Raw genomic sequence first — 25,086 nt, forward strand, 5'->3', positions numbered from 1 at the left:
GATCTTACAATAGGCAAACTAAACTAATTCATAACCAAGTTTAAAATTGTATGAATGTAGAGAATGCTTCACTTTTATCATGAAGAGAAAACCAAATATAATGTGAAAAACAATCAATTGAAACCATGTAGTATTTGAAGACATGAACAGATGGAACTAGGGAGGAACCCCATAAATCCAATACTATTAACTCAAGAGGTGAAGATACATGTGTAGTAGTAGAAAAGAAAGGCAAACAATGAGTTTTACCTAACACACATGATTGATAGAATGAAGAAATAGTGTTACTAACAGGAAGACTATATTTAAGAACAATGGAAGAAAAAGTAGAGCTAAATGGGCGACTGTGCCACTGTTGCCAAATGTCCAAAGAAACCCTAATGTTGACCATATAGAAGATGTCATTGGCAGAGATAATTGATATAGACCTTGCTATTCGCACTGCAAAGTAGTATTTGCCTTGCTTGCTGATCTTTCACAATAAAGAAAGAAGGATGAAATTTAAATATCACATTGTAGTCACGAATGAAATTAGGGTTGGACACAGATTGGTTCAATTCACTTATATTTAATTTTGTCAACCAAACCGAATATCTCAGATTAACTAGTTTGCCAACCGAAACTGACGGGAAGAGACATAAAACCGACTTGTAGTAAGGATTATTGGATGGTCGGTTTGTTCATTTTCAACAACTGAGACCAATTGGGGTTTGGGCCCATGACCCAAAGGAACTTTTATCTATTCTGTCATAATTGTATCTCAAAGGTTGAAACCTCACTGTTGGCATAAGTAATTGCTAGTATAGTTGCCTAAAAACATTCTTTTTAAGTTACAATTGTACAAGCATTTAGATTACTCATTTAATAAATGCATTCTAAAATAATAATAATAATAATAATAATAATAATAATGGAAGAATGACCAATCAGTCCAGATCAGAATTTTACAGCCCTATAGTACAGGGTAATGCATCCTGATCATGAATTGATGTCAAATTTATGGGCAGGATGTGGATTGCAATTCTGCTCATAAATCTGATTTCTAACTCCCCTAAATATAAATCAACCTACTAATTTGTTATTATCTCGTCAGTATACTACACATCCTACCATGCCTAAGGGTCAAGCTAGGTTTTAGACTTAAATTGCTCACTTTCATAAAATAAAAAATAATACTACGGATAAATAGGCTGCAATCCATCTCAGAAATCTGAAATTATAGTCCCCTCCTAGTCTACTGATAGCCCCCCTATAAACCACATCCTGCCCGTGGATTTGGCATCGATGAATGATCAGGATTCATTCTACCTTTATGGTGGAGTTAAGATTTCTAGGGGTGGACTGAATAGTAAAAACCAAGGTTTTTAAAACCAACGCAGACAATGAACTAGTCAGGGGTCCGGTTCCCAAGTCAAACAATCCGACTATTTGAACCGAATGGTCAGCCTATTTTGACAAAAAAAATAAAAATAAAATAAAAAACGATCAAAACCATCGAACGGTTCGAATGGTTAACCACTCGGGTCAATAGTTTGCTAACCAAAATCAACGATTTTTAGCAAAAATCCGGTTTTGGGGAAAAATGAACCGGTTCCCAATTTTTCCAGTCCAACCATCCAATCTAGTCTGGTTTTGAAAATCATGGTAAAAACCCCCTGATGTAAGCGCTTTAGGTAGGCTAGTAGCACACCGACACGAGGTTGAGTGCGGTGCGCAACGCGGGACCAATGGCATGGCCATACACAGCGACCTTGGATGGCAATCTCAAGTATAAATAGGCGCTACCCCCCTCAAGGTAACCATCAAAAAAACCTAGGTTGGAAACCCGCTACTCCAAGCTCTCTATGTCCTAGGCAACCTCGTCTGAGCTACTCTACTCAAGCCTCATCTGCCCTCTTTGCTACGCACTCACTACCTTGACTGCCAGAGTCCCCACCCCCTTCTTCGTAGGTCCTCGGCCTCGACACTCCTCGGATTCCACTAGTCCTCGACCTCGACACTTCTCGGATTCCACTGGTCCTCGGCCTAGGCCCTCCTCAGACCCCATTGGTCCTCGGCCTCGGTCCTCCTTGAACTGAGCTGACCTCGGCCACAACGAACTCTTCCATCTACCACCTCGTCTGGGAAACAAAGCTACAGAGTTGCCCTCAACCCATTCTGAGCATCAACACCCCCATTGACCAAACCTTAGATAAGCATGTGCTCAGGTTAGACCGGGTCGGTTTCAGTTTAAGAATCAAAACGGACCAATACCTTTGAAAAACTGACGAAATCGAATTGGGTTCGTCCTATTTGCTCGGTTTGGTTCTCCTTGTGAACAGCTCTAAATGAAATGATAAAATACTAATAATAAGTTAGTGATGTCAGGCACATAAAAAACATTTTTAAGAATTAATGGGTTGGAGTCAAAGTGAACAAAGAGTATTGCTGGTATTTTTTATTCTCAAACCTGAATCGTCACCAACATTGATGCAATCATTGCCATTATATTCATCACTATGTACCTAAAGTTTGATTTTTTGTAGATTACAATTTTCATTCCAAATGCTATGGCTACCTTCATTCCAGTTCAGAATGCAATTCCAGCTCCATCCCCAACCCCACGAAGGCCCAAAGGAAAAGACAATACACACAAAGAAAGACTAGTCATCGGCCCGACTCGACAACGGATGGTGGTCATATCCCACCCATACAAAGAGACAGACATTTGGAAAGAAATATAGGGTGATACACGACAAGGCAAGGCAGAATCAACCCCTCCAATCTCTCCAATAATCGCGATCCGAAGACCTCAAAATCCCCTTAGATGTCAAGGAAATAATAACAATGTTTTATTCAGAAGAACCCAGAAGGGTTTCAGCCATTTACAACCAATTCCATCAATAAATCGTTCCAGGAGTCTATGGACCCAGAAAAACACCATTGAAGGCAGTCATATTGAACTTCTGCATTTTTATCCACTGCAAATGGCTGGAAATGTCGGTATGGACCTTGGTGCCCATCAGGCCTTAATAAACAAAGCTGGGTTATGTCAAAAAGTTTCAGTTTCACCCCATTTTCAGATGCTATGCTCTCTGCTTTTGCAAATTCATCTAACTCAATCTCTTCTGCCAATTTTGCTTCAATCTCCCCTTTTTTAAATGGTCTCTTCCTATCGCAAGTCCCACCATTGTGCCATTCTCCATTCTCAAAATTAAATGATCTTGTGTTGAAGTCCTGAACAAAATCAGCCCCTTGTGATTGGATGTTGCAATTAATATGGTTAAGTAGGTACCAGATGAAGGGCTTTGCGATAAGCATAGCCGAATCCAAGCTCAGTTAAGCTCTTGTCTGAGCAGTAGTGGCAACCCACAATAGTGTTATTCTCATGGTTGACCGCAGACTTGAGGAACCATTGTCCTCCAGAAATTATCATGTGATCTAGACTTTGGTATTGGTCTGTCCAATTCTTTCCAAGTTTGTCGAGATAAAGCTGTACTTCAGATGTTGAGATTCCGTTAATGTCTTCAGAAATGGCATCTTTTACAAGGAAAGGTGACCAAATCACTGAGAGAGTGAGGTTGTAGGAAGGGAAGTGCCATGTTCTGGATCTGTATTCTTCATCATGATAGACTTGTACAGCTTTTTCTACCTTGGAGAGAACGCAAAGCAGTGACTGCACATGGTTGCGGGACCCGTATAATGTATGCAAAGTTAAAATAGAAAGAGCCTCATGACATTTATAATTGATGAGCCAATTTAATCCAAACCAATGACTCATGTATTATATTTTTGAGTTATGTTTAGTTGTTCTGACTACAATCCAAAATGAAGCCGTAGTGAGAGTGGCTAATCTCTTATAGGGATGTCAAGGGGTCAAGTTAAATGATAAATTCAACTTGACTCACCCCTACATGATCAATTTAGGGTCAGACTTATTAGGGTTTATTAGGGTGTAGGGTGAGGTTAGAGTTTTGATTATTTAACCCAAATCGTGTGCAATTTTAACTAACATGGTTTATTGGGTCATAATATCTCTACACATATAAAGGGTATTCTTATAATTTGGTCTAAATTCTAACCCCCAACCTTAAAGTTTATGATTTCTTTCAATGATTGTTTTAACTTAAAACGGGCGTTGGGTTAGATTTAGGGGTGTCTACGGTTCGGTTAATCAAACTATGGCACTTTTTTTTAAACCGAACTGGTGATACTGGTATTTCCAATTCTCCAAACTGAAACCGAACCGATACCACCGGTTTCGGTTTTTGACCGATTCGGTTATTCGGTTTTTTATATTTATAATATATATTATACAAATATATGTATAATATTATATAATAAATGATATATAATATATTATAAATATTTGAAAAATATATAATATATATAATATATTTATAAATAGGTCATTATAAATATAATATAAGTATATATTTATATATATAATGAATATATATATATATATATATTTATATAAATTACATAGAAAATATGTGACATATATTAAAAATATATACCAATTGGTTCGGTTAATTGTCGATTTTTTGTAGGTTAACCGAAAACCGAACCGCTCCTTTGGTTTTTCAAAAATCTCGAACCAAAACTGAACCGATCGATTCGGTTAACCGCATTTTGCGGTTCAGTTTTTCGGTTTTTTATGAACACCCCTAGTTAGATTAGAGTTTTGATTATTTAACCCAAATCGGATTCAGGTTTGCCTCCTCCGCCCATCAGGTCATAATACCCCTACGCATATAAAGGGTATTCTTATAATTTGATCTAACTTCTAACCTCTAACCTTAAAGTATATGATATTTTTCACTTTTTTCTTTCACTTTGGAGAAGTGATACCTTAGAACCTATAAACCAATTTCCAACTTAAATTAATGGCTCTTGAGTTTTCAAAAAGTATCACAAGAATACAATTGAAAGACAATGGGACGGGTTGAGTTGATACCGAGTTGAATCCTACAGGCCGAGTGAGGCAGGTTTAGAAACTGTATAATATTGAGTCGGGATGGGTTGGGTTTGAGTGGAAGCATGGGAGGGTTGGGTAGGTTGAGTCAAACCCGTGTCAACCTACCCAACCCTATAGGGTTCAACTTGATACCAACCCAACACGTATCGTAGTCTTTCAATTGTATTATTTGTGACACATTTTGAAAACTCAAGAGCTATTAATTTAAGTTTGAAATTGGTTTATGGGTTATTGGGTTGACATTTTTTTCTTTTATATTTATTATGTATAGACCATTTTGAGAGAAAATGAGGTAAAAGGAGCCCTATGATATTCTTAATTAGATGTGGTCATGGGTCAGGTTAGGCTATGGGCTTACTTTAAAGCTTTATTAATGTAATTATTTTAAACATAATCTATATTAATAAAAATTAGTTTTAAAATTAATAAATTTTTCATAGTAAAATTAATTTTATAAGATTAATATTTTTAATTAACTTTATTTATAAAACTAATTTTATTACAACTTAATTCTATTTATAATATTAGTACTTTAATTGGACTTTTAATTAATAAAAATTATCATTATTATTATTATAAACAAATTTAATTTGATTTTTATAATTTTAAATATGACTTAAATGTATTAAAATTATTACTTTTATAGCTTTATTAGTAATAACTAGGGCTGTTCATAAGAATGCCCAACCCGACCAAACCGACCAACCCGGACCGACCCAATCCGAGTCGGCCGGGTTTTCATTCGTACTGGTCGGTTTCAGGTTGGGCACATACAAAAACCGATATTTTGGGTCGGTTTCGGTTTTGACATAAGAAAACTGAAACCGACCCAACCCGAACCGAACTAGTCTTTCTTCTACTAGTTTGGTAGTTCCTACTTCCTAGTTTGAGTAGTTTCCTTAGTCCTACTAGTCTTCTAGACTTCTATTAGAAATAGAAGGCCCATTAGGCAATTACAATTAGAATTCAATTAATTAGGTGTCCTTTTTTAGTTTTTTACCTAGATTAGGCAATTACAATTAGAATTCAATTAATTAGGTGTCATTTTTTAGTTTTTTACCTAGATTAGGCAATTATAATTAGAATTCCTACTAGAACTAGAAGGCCCATTAGGCAATTACAATTAGAATTCCTAGTTTCCTACTAGTCTTCTAATTCTACTTTTGTCTTCTCTTAAAATCTTCTATTCTCTAACTTAACTTGGTTGGTCCGCCCCCCTCAACTCAAGTCCTCAACTAATTCAGAGTTTATTCGGCTTTGTACAGGAGCAAAACCGAAACCGGCCCAAACCGACCCAACCCGACTCAAACCGACCAGATCGATTTGGCCTATCAGTGGGTCGGTTTCAGTTCCCACCTCTGGTAACCCGACTAGGTCGGGTCGGTTGGGAAAATCCCATGAAACCAACCCGACCCGACCCGTGAACACCCCTAGTAATAACAATTAATAATTATGCTACCTAATTAAGTTAATTAGGATTTTTTAACTACATAAATAAGTTACCTAATTAAATGGGTAACATAAAGCACTGGCTTGTTAAATAATTTACACTTACAACTGTTGTATAACATATGGATCCATATTGGAATCAAACTAATGGACTCATATTTAGTAGGTGTCTACACTAAAAGAGGATCTATATCCAAGGGTGCAATTTGAGCAAGCCCAGCCCGAGTCTGAACCAACCCAGCCTACAAATTTACATGGGTTGGGCTTGGATTTTCAGTCATTGGGTGGAGCCCAGGCCTAAATGTTTAGGCTTTCTTAATTTTTGAGGTCAGGCCTAGGCCTAGCCCTTAGGCAATGTGAGCCCAGCCCAACCTTATCCCACTCAAGCTCAAAAAACTATATACATACATACATACATGCCTTCTGCCGTCTTTCACACAGACCACTTTAGTGCTTGACTCCAGTCTCCTACAACAAGGAAGTTTGGAGGGCTACTGTCACCATAGGAAAACCATAGGCATGCTTGAAAACCCAAAAGACCAGTTTTTCTAACTAATTTGTCCCCTTGTTACCCGAAAGACTAGTATTTCCTCCAATTGCTTCTGATGCTTCTATGTGGTTGGTTTGAGAACACTAGTACAATCTAAATAGAGACAAAAAAGACCTTTATTATTTATATCAAATATACATTTGTTTATTGGTAAAATGGACCGAGTCTAAAGACGATTTTCATTTAGTAGCCAAAACTTGAATACGGTTGTTTTTCATGATGGAATTCCATGTATCTAATTAGCATATAAAAAATGAGGAAAATATACACCATATATATACATGTCAGGTACATCCAATCACCCATCATGCACTGCTCTCTGTTCTTCCAATATTTGGGATCCATATTGGTAGGCTTGAGCTGACATAGAGGACCCACTCCATGATCCGCCCAACATACTCTGAGTCTGGCTCACGCTGATGCTCGGATGATCCTGAACCTGTGAATAATGGTTCATCATAGTTTTAAACCTCCACTCCACACTGGAGATACTTGTATCTGATACAAACTCTGTGACAGAGGCTTGGCCTTCAAGCATGCCCACCACAGCAGACATAGTAGGCCTTAGTGGCGCACATGTATTAGTGCATAACAGAGCCACATTAATCATCTTCATAGCCTCATCCTTGTTGAATTCCAATCCCAACCTTGGATCCACTAGATCCAACAAACTTCCTTGGTCTTTCAGGATAAGGGCCTAGACATTATTAAGAAAAAAAAGTAAAAAAAAAAAAAAGGATGAAACAAAAACATCTAGATGTCCTGAATGATGAAAAAGAAACATAGAAATATTTTTTTTTGGATAAATCAAAAATCACAATTACCCAATCAAGAAGATCAATAAATTCCTCCTGTGGCTTGAAAGAAGTATTTCTCTTCCCACTGACAATTTCCAAGGCAACAACTCCAAAACTGTAAACATCTGCTTTGTTTGTCAAGTAACCCTTCATTGCATACTCTGGTGCCATATATCCACTGAAAATTCAGGATTAACACATTATATTTCCCCTACAGAGATTAGAGTAACCCATGAAAAGTAGGGTAATATTGCTTATACTGCAAAAATTGTTCTCATGAAATTCTACTTAACAGGGCATGCTGACATGTCAGATTTGGGGCAGGTCCATATACATCCAGACCCAGACCCCACTACCTGCATCAGTATCAGGCCCTAGGGTCTGGTTGGGTTAAGGCCCAGATATGAAATAGGTGGCTTCAGATCTGGACTGATCAAATAATAATAACTAATTGGGTATTATTGAAATTGACAAAATGCTTTTGAATCACACTAAAATATAAATTTTATTAAATGATATTAATTATAAAAGGAAAAGGTGCAGTTTCTCTATTCCCTCCTATAAACTTCAAGATACATTTCATATACTTACATGTTCCCTGCACTAAATGCACTAAGCAATCACTATATGGCAGGTGTACTTACTCTCATATAAATGTCTTCGCACACATGAAATGGAACACTTGTCAGGCCATTACAAATTGGTTTAGTGCAATAAGTGCAGAAAATCGCCATGGTCCAAGTTGAAAAAATAATAATGTGTCTTTTAAATCCCAAAATCTAACATAATAGCACTCAGTTCTAAAATGTAACAAGAATTAGAAACTGAACTGCTCTGGTTGCTGTAACTGGTAGCCATTCAGGGAAATTCAGGAATTTCATGTTGTGGATTTTTCCACTTCCTAATTTTTTTTCTCAGACATAGAAAATGCCCACAGACATCAATTATGACTTATAGGCAGAGTAGAGTATATGAACTCACAAGGTTCCAGCAACTCGAGTACTTATGTGAGTATTCTCCTCTTCATAAAGCTTGGCCAAGCCAAAATCAGCTATCTTAGGGTTAAGATCCTTGTCAAGAAGTATATTAGTAGCTTTGATATCTCGGTGAACAATCTTCAATCTTGATTCTTCATGGAGAAAAGCCAAACCTCTTGCTATCCCAATACAGATTTTCTGCCTAGTTCGCCAGTCCAATTTTAGTTGGCATTTTTCTGGATCTTCATATCATCAAATTAACCCAAATCAGAAAGTAAAATGTTAGATTTTAGATACAATATTGGTCCCTAAGAAAAAAAAAAAAAAGTAAATGAAAGAGGAGAGCAAAGGAAAAGAAATCAGAGGAACACAAAATCATTGATCTTACCAAACAAGGCATGAGAAAGGCTGTTATTTTCCATGAATTCATATACTAGTAACAACTGATTTCCTTCAATACAGCATCCATAAAGCTTTACAAGATGTGGATGTTGCAGAGCAGAAATCATGCCTATCTCATTGACAAATTCCCGATTTCCTTGCTTTGATTTTGAAGAAAGCTGCTTAACTGCTATTATGGTTCCATCTGATAAATGACCCTGCAATTGAGTAACAAGTAAACAACATACAGTTTCTTCTATCTGACATTTACAAGGAAGAGATGTATGCTGAAAGAGTGATCAACCAAGATTGTGGGTTCTTATGTAGATTGTAAAATATACCTTGTACACAGACCCAAAACCACCTTCTCCTATCTTGTTTGTGGAATCAAAGTTGTTTGTGGCAGCTTTTATTTGCCTCAATGTAAAGGAGCCAGTTTGCATGTCTAGACCTCTCAAGTCTGTCAAAGCAGCTAAGCCGGATAAGAAATATGGCTTAGAATACAATAGATTTTTGTAACTAACTTGCATTCTATGCTTGAGTTTTCACTAGGGATCCACATTCACAAGGAACAACATCATGTCAGTGGGATATTAATGATAAGCAGAGTATGAACCACAAATGATGAACATATAAAGCCAACTTTTCTAATCATTTAATTTTTAATTAAATTTTATATGTCAGTAGTTCATGTGTGTACAATATGTATAATTTCATCAGGTGATTATTCTATTTTAAAGTTCACTACTTTGTAAATAAGTTATTAGTTGTTTATGACATTAAGCAAGAGAAGTCTCCTTTTTTTTTATTAAGTATATCCCTCTCCCCCTTCATGAAATGATTAATTTCATTCTTTTGATAGGATTTGTATATGGGTTCTCCCACCTTGGTCCATTGTGCTTTTGTGTCTTTGACAGCCTCTCCACCAAATGGTACCCAGAACCATAAAGACAAGGGCCACGACTGAAACTATGATTCCAGCTATGACACCTGCTGATTTCTTCTTCCCACCTTCTGAAGGAGGTACAAAGTCTGCATGAAGAAACAATATTCCACGCTTAACATATTGGAGATAGATGAAAAACACAACTATCAAGTTAACAGGATGTGGCAAACCAATTTTGTAAAAGTATTTCATTGACACAAGCAAACAAGTTAAACAATAAGGAAAGCATACAAAAACCAATTAGGTTTACCCTATTCGTCAATATAAATCACTAATTTTAGTAGCCCATGTTCCATTGTCATTTTTTTTCACACTTGATGATGAACAGAATATTTATGACATATGTTACTCATGTCAGACAGTACAGAGAAAAGCTTATTAGAACAAGACCTCTGGAAAAGTATTCGACTCACTAGGCTCCATGGAGATGGCTGATATTAGAGGACCAAAAACACCACTAGAAGGGATTACAGTTGTCCCCTTCCCAGCCCAATAGAAGCGGATTTCTAAAGTACCAGTTGTCACATTAACTGGGCTAAAAGTTTTATTGATTGCCTTGCCAATTCCACCTGCTGCATCTGCTATGTTGAAATCCTTCAGCACCAATCTTCCCTGCATTACACAAGTTACAATTAGAATCATATAAGATATTGAATGAACATCTTAAAATGTAATTGAATAAAAGCTACCTGAATATAAACATTGAAGATTCGCCTTCCCAGACTACTATAATTTCTTCCATTTGTAAATATGATCTCTGCAAAGTGGAGCCTCACAGTGTAGCTTCCATTTAGCAAACAGTATCCATAGTATGTGAGAGAGAGTGGGGAAAGACGTGCTGACATGTGCAATTCAGAGTTTTCAGGATTGTTCAAGGGTCTTGATGTAGTTGTTTTCGTATACTCATCTGCAGTGATGCCATCATCCGGGTAGTAACCAGTGCTGCTAAATGCCCAGTCATATTTACTTTGGAAAAATGTTGCAGGACCACCTGCTTCTTGATCAGCTTGATATGTAATATCACCTATAGTTATTTCTTTCCCACCACAGTTTATATGGAGTTCATGCCAATCTAGAACAAAAGCAACAACAGATTAGTAATCATGGATAAGCCATAGTTGGCTAAGGGTGTGTTTTGGATAGTTAGACTTCCAGTCTAAACTGTAAAAGAGATTAAAACACAGAAAAGGTTAACATAAAAAAAATGTATCATTCGTTGGGCCTCCTATAATGGATCTAGAGGAGTTCAAGGTTTTATACCATAAAATGTGAGTACAAAGAAGCATTGTGTTCAAAGACTTAAGGTTCCCCGATTTGGAGCTGTTGCATTTCTCTCAAGTTTCCATGATATGGAGATTTCATTTGGTTAATGGAATTATGAATTTGGGTGAGGGCTTCCTCTAGTTTCAGGGTCATCACCCTCAACTTATTTCCTACATATACCTCCTGGAAGGCATTCATCTATTTTATTTCGACCCTTGGATTTTTTAGGTGTGAAAATCTTGTTCAAGTCAAGTCCTAGATCAGCTGTTCTATAGCTGCAGGTTTTGCAAAGGGAGAGACTATGTTACCCAGAGAAAGGTTTAAGAATGTTAGTGTCAGTGGATAATATATCGATCATCAAAATATAGGAAACATGTTGGAAATGTCATATGGAAATAATATAAAATTCATATACATGGTACACACATTGTGAAATATGTGAGCATATAGAATGATATTTTATGAAATGATAAAAGCATGGGTACACCCTTTTAAATTACTGCCCTGTTCCCAACCATCAAACAAATCTAAAAAATCTAAGTTTAGTAGACAAAATAATACATTGAGAAGTTGTCCTGTAAACTACATGATAGAGTGAGTTCAAGCAAAATTTAAACTCATAGAAAATGCAAGTGGTTCTAATAGATCACCCAAATAATTTATTAAGCAAAGCATAATAAAGATTTGACTTCATGATTGAAAGAATTTTGGGCTTTGCTCAAAGAAGTAATCATGCCCATTAGGCAGGCAATAATATCTCTACTCCATATATCTACAGTATCATCATCAACTATGTCATAATACTTTATGTTGGTAATATTTTATGTTGGTACCCATAGAATGGAAATATGTCATGGAAATATTAGGAAATGTATGGATATTTTAACCCATGACCCAGATATGGACAAGACAAAGCTGGAGCATCAACTTGATATGACATCCTTGTATAGGTATTCAGTATTACTGGAGAGGTGTTGTGTAGCCTAGCATTGTGGGCTTGAGCCTATTTATGTTATGTCAATGACATTTACTTGTATAACTTCCTTCCTGGGCTAAATGGGCCTGGGCCTACTTTGTTTTTATGTTTTTCTTACCTCCTACTAATCAGGGGCCGATTTGTCATTGTATCTCTTTCTTATTGCCCTAGTATAAAAGTTGTCTTGGAGGGCTGGAGAGAGGTGCCGCCCATTTCTTCTAAACCTCTTTTTCTTCTATTCTCTTCTTCTTCTTGTATAGAACTGAATACAGACAAATACAGACATGGTATCAGAGCATTGATACTATCCTAACCACTGATTCAAAATCTTATATACTGTTCTGTTATTTTTCATTTTCTTTACTTAGGGTGTTAAAGAAACCCTAGTTCTGCTTGTGGTGCTCTAAACCCAGTTGCTTTCTTGGGTTTTCCCTTGGGAGAAGATCCAAGGGAACCTAAAAGTTCGGTAATGCTCCAATAGGGCAAGACAAGCTGTGAGTAGTCTCTGGACTACTACAGTAACCTGCAGTAAGCAGGTTAAGATTTTGAACTGCAGGAAGGTGCAGTCCAAGAAGGTTTTTAGATGTCTTTGTGGAAGACTTTTTATGTTCGGTTAGAGGCTCCCATCAGAGTGGGAGTGAAGTACAGGTTGTTGCCCTCTACTTCAATTTTTTAGAAGCTGAACAGTGTCTGGTTGCAGACCAGGTGTTTGTTTTGTGTTGCAGCCCAAGTTCCTCTACTTTTGTCCTGTTGTTTTGTGTAGGAGTTTCTCCAGTCTACAGGCCAGTAGTACAGATTGTTCTCTTCTGTTTTTTGGGTGAAATTTCACATCAGAAACAGTTCATTATGTTCTCAAACTCTAGTGACATAACCTCCAAGGAAAGTCAGCCAAGTGAAAGCTTATTCAACATGGAGAACACTAGCTTCCCAAATCTTCAGATCACTGATGTGAAACTAGATGAATACAACTTCAAGGAGTGCTCCATTTCTGCAAAACTTCACATCACAAGTCGTGGTTTACTAGGGTACATAGATGGACAAGTCAAAGAACCTAAGAAGGAAGAACCTACATATGGAACTTGGATAGAAAAAAAAATGCACTTGTTATGACATGGCTGTTATCTTCCATGACACCAAAGATTGCTAGAACAGTCCAACACTATCCTACAGCTCATAAGATTTGGGAAAAATTATCTACCACCTATGGACAAAGGAAAAACAATGCAAGAATTTTTAGAATGACACAAGACATTACAACCTTGACTCAAGGAAGTTTATCAGTTGCAACTTACTTTGCTACTCTTGAGGGGCTTTGGGAAGAGCTTGATCATCATCTTGTTTTTGATTGGAAGAACTCTGAGGACCAAAAAATGCACCGAAAGCAAACTGAGGAAATGAGAGTATTCAAATTTCTTGCTGGACTCAACTCTTCTTATGAGAGCATCAGTTCTTAGATCTTGGGGAGAGATTAACTTCCCTCTTTGCAGCATGTTTCTACTTAATTAGAAATGAGGAGATCCAGAGAAAAGAAATGAAGGTAGAAGCCCCTCCACAGCTGGGTGAACATTCAGCACTTGTTTCAACCACACAAAAAGGAGGGAAAGGAGGAGATAAAAGAAATCTGAAGTGCTCTCGTTGTGGGGGAGAGAGACATACCAAAGAAACCTGCTAGGTCTTGCATCCTCACCTTAAACCAGCAGCTCTTAGGAAGGAGAAAAAGCTGAATAAAGGTCCAAGACCTTATGGACATGTAGCAAGTTCAAATCTGGTGGATGAATTGCAAAAGCCTATCACCTCGAGTGCTTCTTCGTGTATGGGACAGACCACTACTTTCCCAAGCAGCTTCCCTGAATTTACAGCAGCAGAGGTAGACATTCTAAATCGAGCTATGACTCAATTCAAACAATCCACTATTCCTTCCTCATCCTTTGCTAAGACAGGTATGTTTTCTGCCCTTACTGCTATTCAGTCTCATCCGAATGACCCTTGGGTGATTGACTCAGGTGCCTTGAACATATGACAAACAATTCTTCCTATTTCTCATCTTATCGTCTTGGTTCTGGGCAAGATAAAGTAAGAGTTGTTGATGGTTCTCTTTCCCTTATTCATGGAAAAGGGGATATCCAACTTGGAAAGGATATTCCTCTTAAATCTGTTTTGCATGTTCCAAACTTTACTGCAAATTTGCTTTCAGTTTCTAAGATCACCAAAGACTTGGATTGTATTGTGACCTTTTCCCCCATACATTGTGTTTTCTAGGATCAGCTGACGAGGCAAACGATTGGGAGTGGTCATGAGGCTGGTGGTCTCTACTACCTCAATGAAGATATCATTTCAGCTCATCAAGCTTCAACAAGTCACATTGGGGAATGCAAGGAGTCTAATGCTACCATCTATCTTTGGCATACTAGATTGGGTCATTTATCTTTTACCTTGTTAAGAGTCTTGTTTCCAAAATTATTTCAAAATGTGTCAATTGAGAGTCTATTTTGTGAAGTGTGTCAGTTGTCTAAACATTGTAGAACAAGCGATCCGAACTCTAATAATGAAGTTAATGCTCCTTTTGATTTGATTCATTCCAATGTGTTGGGTCCTTCACCCATTACTTCTATGGATGGTTATCGTTACTTTATCAGTTTTATTGACCACTTTACAAGATGTACTTGGATTGACTTGATGAAAGGAAGAGAGGAAGTACCTAGAATCACCATGGTTTTCTATAAAATGATTGAGAATCGGTCTGGGAATAAGATTAAACAATTCCGTTCTGATAATGCAGGAGAATACTTCAAGAATTCTCTAAATGTATTTTTTGAAGATGAGGGAACTTTACATCAGTCCTCTTGCAGCTTCACTCCACAACAGAATGGAGTTGCAGAGAGGAAAAATAGACATCTATTGGAAATTGCTCGTGCTCTCTTGTTTCAAAACAAGGTGCCAAAGAAATTCTGGTCTCATGCTGTTCTCATTGCATCTTATCTCATAAACAGGATACTGACTAGAGTTTGGGGTATGAAGGCTCCTTTTTCTCTTTTGTGTCCAAATCAACCTACTTTTTCCTTACCCCCAAAGGTCTTTGGTTGTGTGTGTTTCATTCATATCAAGGATCCTAAAAGGACAAAGCTAGATCCAAAGGCAATCCAAGGGGTGTTTTTAGGCTATTCTCCTACACAAAAGGGATACAAGTGTCTAAATCCAATTACTAGGAGGAAGTTCATTACAAAAGACTTCACCCTTCATGAGACTCGATCCTTTTTTGACCCTCCTCAAAATCCCCTTCAAGGAGAGACTAATGGGGTGGAAGAGACTTCCTAGGGGGTTAATCCTTTTGTTCCTGCTCCTACTCCTCTTCCAATTGCTCCTCCTGATCCAATTCCTTCTGAACCTATTGAGTCTACTTGTCCAGTTGATGAAGATGTCACTGCTCCTAACCATTGTGATGAAGAAGCCAAAGAAGTGACTACTCCTAACCATTGTGATGTAAGTGTTTATCAAAGGAAAAGAAAGAGAGACTTGCTAGTTCATGATTGCAACCAATTGGATTCTGGTCAAGGTATGGTTGCTCCCACTACATCCACTAGTCTTGATCCCGATCTTCCCATTGCTTTGCGGAAACCAGTTCGATCTTGCCTCTCCATCCTATAAATATATTTGTCTCGTATTCTCATTTGTCTCCTACCTATCACTCTTTCGTTTGTGCATTGTCTTATGTTTTTACTCCTACGTTCTCAGAGGTTGTTGTTGACCCCAAACGGAAGGAAGCTATGGATAAAGAAATGAGAGCATTATTGAAAACAAACACTTGGGAGCTAGATCTACCAGATGGGAAGAACACTATGGGGCGTAAGTGGGCTTGCATAATTAAACATAGAGTAGATGGCACTATTGAAAGATATAAAGCTAGATTGGTTGCAAAAGGGTTCAACCAAAGGGAAGGTATTGATTACAAGGAGACTTTTGCTCTAGTTGCCAAATTAAATACAATTGGAGTTACTTTCTGTAGCAGCAAACTTTTCCTGGGAACTGCATCAATTGGATGTTAAGAATGCCTTCCTAAATGGAAACTTGCAGGAAGAAGTGTATATGGACCCTCCTCTAGGATACAACATGAGAGGAAAGGTGTGTAAACTAAAAAGGGCCTTGTATGGTCTCAAACAATCCCCAAGAGCATGGTTTGAGAGATTGTGCAGAGCAATGAAGGAAATAGGGTATAAACAAAGTGGTGCAGATCATACATTGTTCTATAAGAGGGATGGTGAGAAGTTGACAACTCTGATTATCTATGTTGATGATATGGTGGTTATTGGATATGATACAAAGGAAATTATGGAATTAAAAGGTTTCTTAGCCTCAAAATATATGAAATCAAGAATCTAGGGCACTTGCGATATTTCTTGGGAATAAAAGTGGCTAGATCCAAGGAAGGGATTTACATCTGTTAGAGAAAGTATGCTCTTGACTTGCTGAAGGAGACCAGGAAGTTCGGAATCAGACCTGCTGACACCTCCATAGAGCAAAATCATGGATTGCAAGGAGGTGATGAGGAACCTTATCCTGATAAAGAAAGATATCAACAGTTGGTTGGAAAATTGTTGTATCTATCTCTCACTAGGCCGGATATTGCATATTCAACCCATGTAATTAGCCAATTCATGCATAATCCACAAGTCTCACATATGAAAGCAATAGAGAGAATCTTGAGATATCTCAAGTCATGTCCTAGGAAAGGATTATTATTTAAGAAGCATGACAAAATAGAAGTTGAAGCATTCACAAATGCTGATTGGGCTGGTTCCCGTGGAGACAGAAGATCTACATCAGGGTATTGCACCTTTGTGGGTGGAAATTTGGTTACGTAGAGAAGCAAGAAATAGGCTGTTGTGGCAAGATCAAGTGCTGAAGCTGAATACAGAGCCATGGCTCATGGTGTTGCTAAACTTCTTTGGCTTCGAATCCTCCTAAAGGAATTGGGGATAGATATAACTGGACCACTCAAGCTCTATTGTGTCAATCAAGCTGCAACTAACATTGCAAATAACCCAGTCCAGCATGATAGAACGAAGCATATCGAGATAGATAGACATTTTGAACGTGAAAGGATTGTCTCTGGAGAATTCTGTATTCCCTACATGCCATCAACAAAACAGCTAGCTGATGTTTTCACTAAAGGACTCACAAAATCCAGATTTGTGGAGCTGTTATGCAAGATGGGCATGATAGATATCTATGCTCAGCTTGAGGGGGAGCGTTTTGTAGCCTAGCATTGTGGGCTTGGGCCTATTTATGTTATGTCATAACATTTACTTGTGTAACTTCCTGGGCTAAATGGGCCCGGGCCTACTTTGTTTTTATGTTTTTCTTACTGCCTACTAATCAAGGGTAGATTTGTCATTGTATCTCTTTCTTATTGCCCTAGTATAAAAGTTGTCTTGGAGAGCTGGAGAGAGGTGCTGCCCATTTCTTCTAAACCTCTTTTTCTTCTATTCTCTTCTTGTTCTTCTATAGAACTGAATACAAACAAATACAGAGAAGAGGTTTGAGGGGCCAATTTGTATCAAATTTCAGAGGCCTAATCCCTTGGATGGAGGCTACTTTTGGTTTAACTCTTAGGCTCTGTTTGTTGGCAGTGTAAATCTCAACCAGGTAGAAATTTTGCACCCAGTTCAGTTTTATATCTGCTTGTTTATATATTGTAACTATGATTTGCACTCCTTCCTGATACAAAATTTGCACTCTTTTGTGTCATTTGCACTCACTGGCAGTGCAAATTTTGCATCCCAAAAACAGAAACAAAATTTGCACCACCTTCCTCTTACTTCAATTCTCTCTCGTATAAAGTGGGGAGTCGGGGACCACCTCACCTTGCATCCTACCCCACTCCTAAACAGATAACCCTCCTACCTCCATTCATTTTCATATAAAATGGAGGTAACTTCATTTTAGTTCTCACCAACAAATAGGACAGTCAAATCTGAAGCAAAAGTAAACCAGAATTTGCACTCGGCCCTTTTGCACTCCCATGCATTTACAGCAGTGCAAATGAATTTGCATTTCAAACTAAGCCTTCCAGTGGTCTATTTCTTGTGGTTGGCTATGCTCTTTTTGTGCCTTCTCTAGATCCTCTTTACTTCTCTAAGAAAATTGTATCACTTAAATCATGTAAATAAATTGTAAAATCATTTATTCCTAAAAATTACAACAAAATTTCTTTTATTGATAAAAGAAATTTCATCGATTATGCTCAAAAATTAGCATTACAGGACAAGACTATCAATGCCTGATTTTTTCCAAGGTGGTGAAATATTGACACAAGCTCCCCTCCTTTATTTTGTTCCACTCAGTTTGAATTTTTTCTAATACTTCGAATCTTTGTTTATGCTAAAAATTTCACTTGAAACATTTTCTTATTTCCTTCTAACCTTTTTTGATAGGTGAAGTATAAATTTCATTAATAGGAGGGAAAGGCTCCCTCAACAAAACATGTAAATGAGCATCAGTTTTGCATGAAATGGATAAAGTATACAGCAAAATTTTACTGTAAAATAATTCCCCCCCCCAAAGGGAAGAGAAATTATGGAGCTTTAAATGCTGCATCTTTTCGTAACATCTAGCCCACCACACCATATACTTCTCAGCTTTACCCAGAATATTTGACTCCACATGATGCTCCAAAGTACCAAACTCAACTGTTACACTCCTTCAACAATGACCAGCACACAGATAATGGCACGAGCTTCTTTCCTTCTAACCTTGTAGCATTAATTTCGATTTGAAAATGGTTAAATGTCCTCACTTTTTTCAACTCACCTAAGCAAGCAATCATTTTGGATTGGTGGGGATACCCCTTCCCCACTGTCAACAGAGCCTCCTACCTATGTTTTTTCTTTTTTTTGAAAGGTGGTGAATAGAGATAAATGGCTGCAGAGGGAGATGTTTCCTCAACAACCTAGTACAACAGTACATTTCATAGTGCCATTACAACCATAACACGGAAAAGTTGTCGTCCCATAAAATACCTCCCCAAGACTGCTGAAAACGGTTGGACTTAAATCCCCTGAACAAAATATGAATTGTTACCAATTTCAGCAGCATGATTCTTTCTATCTTAGCACACATCTTCTCAATGGGAAGGAACTGCTCTTTGAAGGTTCTGCCATTTGTCTCCCTCCAAATGCACTAGCAGATCACTAGAGGGATCATATTCCATAACACATTACCCCTCTTGCTGAAGACTTGGGACCTCCAAGAAGAAACCAAGGATTCAATATCAGAAGGGACCACCCAACACACACCAGGCTGCAAAGCATGAAACCAAATAGAATAGGAGAAGCTGCGGTTTACTAGCAAATGTTATACGTTTTCCTCAGCCTGCCCACAAACACAACACCAGTCGATGATGCACATTCCTTTTCTTCTCAGAACATCTATGGTTGGGATTTTACCTTTGATAGCACCCCCAAGGAAAAATATCACCTTTGAGGGACCTTCTACTTTTAGATCCACACTCAATAGGGTTTCTCTGTCTCCACATAGGCCAAGTTTTGAAACATTGATATGACTGTGAACACCCCTGATTTTTCATTTGGCCACCAGAATCAGTCTTCAAGCATTGGTTGAGGCTTTACCTGTTCCACAGTTTGCAACAATGCTAATAGGGTCTCCACATCCTAATCATTGGCATTACTTCTCAATGTGGTATACCATACAATCTCATTTGCATTCTCCTCTAAGAGTCACAGATTCAGGCAGCTTAAACTTGGGCCAAAGCAAAGATGAGTGGGCCATTTCCATACCACCAGTCTTTCCAGAAGCACATGCTCTCACTTGTTCCTGATTTAAAGATGACAATACTTGAAGAAGATATCGCTGTTGTTCATGATTTCCTTCCACAAACCAGTGCCATAAGCTTCAATAACAGGGTCTAATTCCCAACCAAGACCAGCCTCCCCACACTTACATTTAATTTATCTCCACTTCTCATATTTCTCAGTACCAAACCGCCATAACCATTTGGTTAGGGGAGCATTATTAATCTGTTCCAGTGGCTGAATGCCAACTCCACCTTGGTGTTTAGGCTTACATGCCTCTGCCCAAGTCAGTAAATGCATTTTCTTATCCTCCTCTTTACCATCCCACAAGAAATCCCTTCTCAGCTTCTCAATATTATTCAAAGCCGAGGCTGGAGATCTAAAAATGGACATAAAGTAAGAAGGTAGGTTTGAGAGAACACTCTGGATTAGGATAATTTTACCTACCTTAGATAAATTATTTTTTTTCCAGCTGGATAATTTGGATCTTATTCTATGAATCAGTGGGTCCCAAATTTCCTTTGACTTGCAGTGGTTTCCCGATGGAAGACCCACAAACTTTGAAGGGAGGGAACCAACCCTGCAACAAAATACTGCAGCAATATCATCAATGTTTCCCTGGTATATTGGACATTTATCTCTTTCAAATGTATGATTTTGATGGGTCCTATACTTGAATTAGTATGTAGCAACTCTACGTCTCTACCTCATGGGTTTGGCTGTGGCCTTGTAACCACAAAGATCAACTCTCTAATGATAAAAAAAGCTCTAATAAGTAGCAAAGAGACCAAGGGCCAATTGAATATTGAAATGCTGAGCCATCCACCCGATCACAATCAGTGAAACGCCCTTTCATTTCACTTGATCAAAGCCCAATATGTATCTTTATTTGAAATGGCTCACTGGTCCTTAATGAATTGATCGCTTAAACTCTTGGTTCATCTAGTTAGAGATGATGCACAATGTAACATTTATAATGGGAAAAGATAAGATAATAAAATCACAGAATAAATTCATAACCAGAAAGGAAAATCCTGAATTCTAAATTAAAAAGCATATACTTACTTCGCAGACAAGGAAGATCCTGCACGCATGGATCAGCTCCACTTCTAGATCAATATGAAGTAAATAGTAAGTGAACATTATGAGATTATCATACTATAACTTTTTTAGGGAACAAACAATCAAAAAGCAATGACTCATTATTTCTTCACTATATCTAAAACCTATGATGAAATTCTCCAAAATAAGAAAGTAGAAACTTACAAGTAGTTTCCCAAAAAATAGCTACCAAACAAATTTCTGGAAAAAAAAATAATATAAAAGCAAAAAGTTTAGAAATCAAGACAAATATCTAGCCACATCAAACTGGAATTACAAGCACATTGAATCAAGAAAAGATGTTCTTACATGTGTCCTCGACAACTAATTTGCCTCGAGCTTTCTAATGTAAAATTGTTGTAAGAAAGATCACTGTATTTTAAAGATACAAAGAACAAAGAACAATCATCTTCTTGAAAAGAGTTCATTGCATAATAAGATATAATATATACAATATTAATTTCCTTTAGATTGAAATAATAAACTTCCTATTTCATAAGTAGGTAATAAGCATCACCTAACTAGAAATTGACAGAAAACTTACATGCTTTCTCCTTTATTTTGCATCCAACTAGGCACAGAACCATTTAGCATGTTCCCAGTCAGAAATCTAAAAAAAAGTGACATCAGTGGTATTACATGGTTGAGTAATTGTTTGCACAATCCTAGCATTGTGAGAGGCAATTAGAAATTTGTGACAACTCCAACACCAGAATTATAACACTTACATGCGATCCACTTTTGACAGCTTTTCATAGCTATCTGGAAGTTGCCCAGTCAACTTGTTAAAGCTGAGGTCTCTGCAGAGAAAGATGGTCACAAATACAATAAAAGAAAAGCTTCTGGCCCAAAGTATTCCTTACAATCACATTGTTTCTAAATGTTTCCATCAAAGGCCACTCCTAACTTTGAATGTTTATATTAACATCTCAAAACAATTCATTAGAGTAATGTACCTATCCACAAGTCAAGTAACAGACATGTACATAACCACCAGTTAAGTACCTACACCTTTTTTTTAGTATTATACTTCTAATATGAATCTAAAAGTTCTCCAATTTTCCATGATAATATTTTTAATTTAAATTAGACTTGATAAAACAATTCATTTGACCAATGACTAAAATATCAACAAAATATGCCCGTATTGGGGGATACCGTATCTGTTTCGGTGTACCCAAATACACTTGGATACACCAATACAAAAGCTTCTTAAAAACTGTTAAAAGTTTAAAGGTGGGAGTGGGGCCCTCTTATACCTATAAGTAAAAAAAAAAAGTATAAAAAAATTAAAAACACCTACATATCGGTCATATCAATACACACTGATACCCACTTGATACAATTACTAGTTACTGATTTGGAGAAATCTTTGCACCCAAAAACCTCTCACCAAATCAGATCATGTAGAAATGCCTAGATGTGCACTTTTTCTGTTCAAATGGTTGTCTGTCTGGCCAAAGGGTAAAATAAATAATTGGTAACCTAGCTAACAAACACCAGAAAATAAAAATGATTTGATGGAGAAGTGATCACTACAGTCTAGACCCCATGTATCAATATTTTAATCCTTTCTTTGGATACAAATTACTAGTTACTGATTTGGAGAAATCTTTGCACCCAAAATCTCTCACCAAATCAGATGGTGTAGAAATATCTAGATATGATATTTTCCTGCTCAAATGGCTGTCTGTCTGGCCAAAGGGTAAAATAAATAATTGATAACCTAGCTAACAAACACCAGAAAAAAAATGATTTGATGGATAAGTGATCACTAGGGTCTAGACTCCATTCACTGTCTGACAAAAGAAAAAGAAAAGAAAACTCATCAAATTGACATCCCAACCACTAGTTGCAAATAATTTACAACACCATCTCTCTAGTTTCTACCATGTCATAAGGAGAGGAACAAAGATCTACCACTGCACCAGCTATCTCCCCAAAAATTGGATCTAATATCCTTTCTCCAATAAAGTCCACCACCCAATGTTGGTCCCAATTATTTGGGGTCTTGGGAGGAGTGGACATGATAAGGACCTAACTTTTGGCAATTTTTGCACAATGTGGCATCCCTTAGACTTGAACCCGCATTGTCATGATTTTCAGCCGAAGGTTTTACAATCCACTACATGTCTGGTTGTTAAAACCAGCCAAATGATAATGAATAATGTGCCAGACATTTATATCCATAGGGTTCCATGAAGGGCGATGATTCCCAACAATACTTGCTTGCAATGATTCTTCTCCAACACACATTGTAATCTTTCCAGAATATCCATTGTCACTTGAGAGAAGGAGCAGCATTATTTGGATATGTTGTATACCAAGTACTCTTCCTTTTGATATGAAAGCTGAGCCCAATCCTCTAACTGTAATTTCTCCAGATCATTGGACTTGTCCCAAATGGAGCCCTTCTCCATTATCCAGGATATTGGCTAGTGATTTGTAAACAGACATGACTGACAAATATAATTTGAGATTGGCAAGGGTTTGTTTGATTAAAATGAGCTTCCATCACTAGAACAGATATCCCTACTTCTACCCTACCAATTTCCATCCTTGACTTTCTTTCACTTTTTTCTTTTATCTTTCTAATTGACATTGGCGTTGGTATAAGAGGATGAATTTGCAAGATTGGGCAACTGGGAACCAAAAAAAAGAACTTGTTGATGTGGTAGTTGGTCTTCTGTATCCAAATCATATTAATCTAGTTTTCCTAATATTTTCTCTTTTATCCTTCTGATTGATGTCAGTATTGGTGTAAGGGAATAAGTTTGCTAGATTCGTCAAGTTTCAAATGAACTTACATGTAGCAGGTAGCCAGAAGATGGGGAGACTTACAAAGTTGTCAAAGTTGTCATTTGTCCAAGATATTCAGGTAAATTTCCAGTAATGTTGCAACTCCTTAACATCCTATAATAAGGAATGAAAATAGTGTCAATTCAAACAACACAATATAGATAATCTTCTATATATATAAAATTCAACTCACAGTGTCATCAAGCTTGTCATGTTACTCAGTTGTGGAAATCTTTCTTCTGGTCCATTTGTATCACTTATCCTCCTGCACTTAAACAATTCACCAAGAGTAAATACAAGAAACTACTTCATTAAAGATCACAAAATATTCATTTATCACAAAACAACAAAGACAATATGAAATAAAGAGGATCTTTGCTCACAGGTCCGTTAGCTTTTGCAAAAGAGAAATCTCAGTAGGAATGGGCCCTTCAAAACCACTTGCTTGTATCCATCTGCCATTAACCAAATGTAAATGAAATAAATGTGATTGTGAGTGGCTTCTAAATTCTACTTCTAGAAGACATTCAGAAACTAAAAATTAAAAAGAAAAATATCTTACAACATTGAGAGGTTTTTCCAGTTCTGAATAATACCAGGTATTTTTCCACTAAACTGATTATCACTTATGCGGCTGCACTACGTTACAGATTATCATCAACAGTTAAAAAGAAAAAGAATCAATATGACAAAGACAAGAAATCTAAATTTAGGCATATAGTTTCCGGAGGAAACTTACAAATCCGTCAAGCTGATCAGGTTAGAAAGTTTCCCCGGCAACTGCCCCGTGAAATTATTCGATGAAAGTACCCTGGAACAGCCAGCAGAAAAAAAAAAAAAAAAAAAAAAAAAAAAAAGAAAGAGAAATAACCCAGCTTACACAATAAGATCCTTTAAAAGTATGGAAATTCGATAAAAACCAGAAGTATAAGAAGCCATAAATAGCGCGTAATGAAAGAAGGAACTTACAATCTTCTTAAGTTGACTAGATTGCCAAGTTCTGGAGGAATAACTCCAGAGAGTTGGTTGGAGTCCAGGACCCTGAAATTCAAACTATTTAGTTTTAAAATAAACAAAGA

At 37.2% G+C, this 25,086-nt stretch overlaps 1 protein-coding gene and 1 pseudogene across 3 annotated transcripts in view; both read right to left on the reverse strand.

Moving 5' to 3' along the window:
* Window positions 1-2,856: 2,856 nt before the first annotated feature.
* Window positions 2,857-3,760, reverse strand: LOC104589781 (protein trichome birefringence-like 23 pseudogene; annotated as a pseudogene).
* Window positions 3,761-7,065: 3,305 nt separating this feature from the next.
* Window positions 7,066-25,086, reverse strand: part of LOC104589773 (putative leucine-rich repeat receptor-like serine/threonine-protein kinase At3g14840) — a 36,549-nt gene continuing 18,528 nt past the window's right edge. Inside the window, exons 6-24 of one of the 3 annotated variants that reach the window (XM_088901240.1) lie at window positions 24,977-25,048; window positions 24,747-24,818; window positions 24,570-24,641; window positions 24,391-24,462; window positions 24,201-24,272; window positions 24,050-24,121; window positions 21,937-22,008; window positions 21,753-21,818; window positions 21,518-21,580; window positions 21,374-21,409; window positions 21,173-21,213; window positions 10,750-11,132; window positions 10,474-10,672; window positions 10,000-10,146; window positions 9,456-9,574; window positions 9,122-9,332; window positions 8,738-8,975; window positions 7,784-7,934; window positions 7,066-7,656 (exon numbers count right to left, since the gene is read on the reverse strand). In XM_088901240.1, the coding sequence (XP_088757366.1) occupies window positions 7,258-7,656; window positions 7,784-7,934; window positions 8,738-8,975; window positions 9,122-9,332; window positions 9,456-9,574; window positions 10,000-10,146; window positions 10,474-10,672; window positions 10,750-11,132; window positions 21,173-21,213; window positions 21,374-21,409; window positions 21,518-21,580; window positions 21,753-21,818; window positions 21,937-22,008; window positions 24,050-24,121; window positions 24,201-24,272; window positions 24,391-24,462; window positions 24,570-24,641; window positions 24,747-24,818; window positions 24,977-25,048 (2,557 nt within the window). In that variant the 3' untranslated portion in view covers window positions 7,066-7,257. Of the gene's footprint in view, window positions 7,657-7,783; window positions 7,935-8,737; window positions 8,976-9,121; window positions 9,333-9,455; window positions 9,575-9,999; window positions 10,147-10,473; window positions 10,673-10,749; window positions 11,133-21,172; window positions 21,217-21,373; window positions 21,410-21,517; window positions 21,581-21,752; window positions 21,819-21,936; window positions 22,009-24,049; window positions 24,122-24,200; window positions 24,273-24,390; window positions 24,463-24,569; window positions 24,642-24,746; window positions 24,819-24,976; window positions 25,049-25,086 lie in introns of all 3 variants that reach the window. The other 2 variants (XM_010248208.3, XM_088901241.1) reach the window with 2 other exon arrangements.

This window comes from Nelumbo nucifera, chromosome 3 (assembly GCF_055504915.1).
Source record: "Nelumbo nucifera cultivar China Antique chromosome 3, China Antique-T2T, whole genome shotgun sequence".
NCBI lineage: Eukaryota > Viridiplantae > Streptophyta > Magnoliopsida > Proteales > Nelumbonaceae > Nelumbo > Nelumbo nucifera.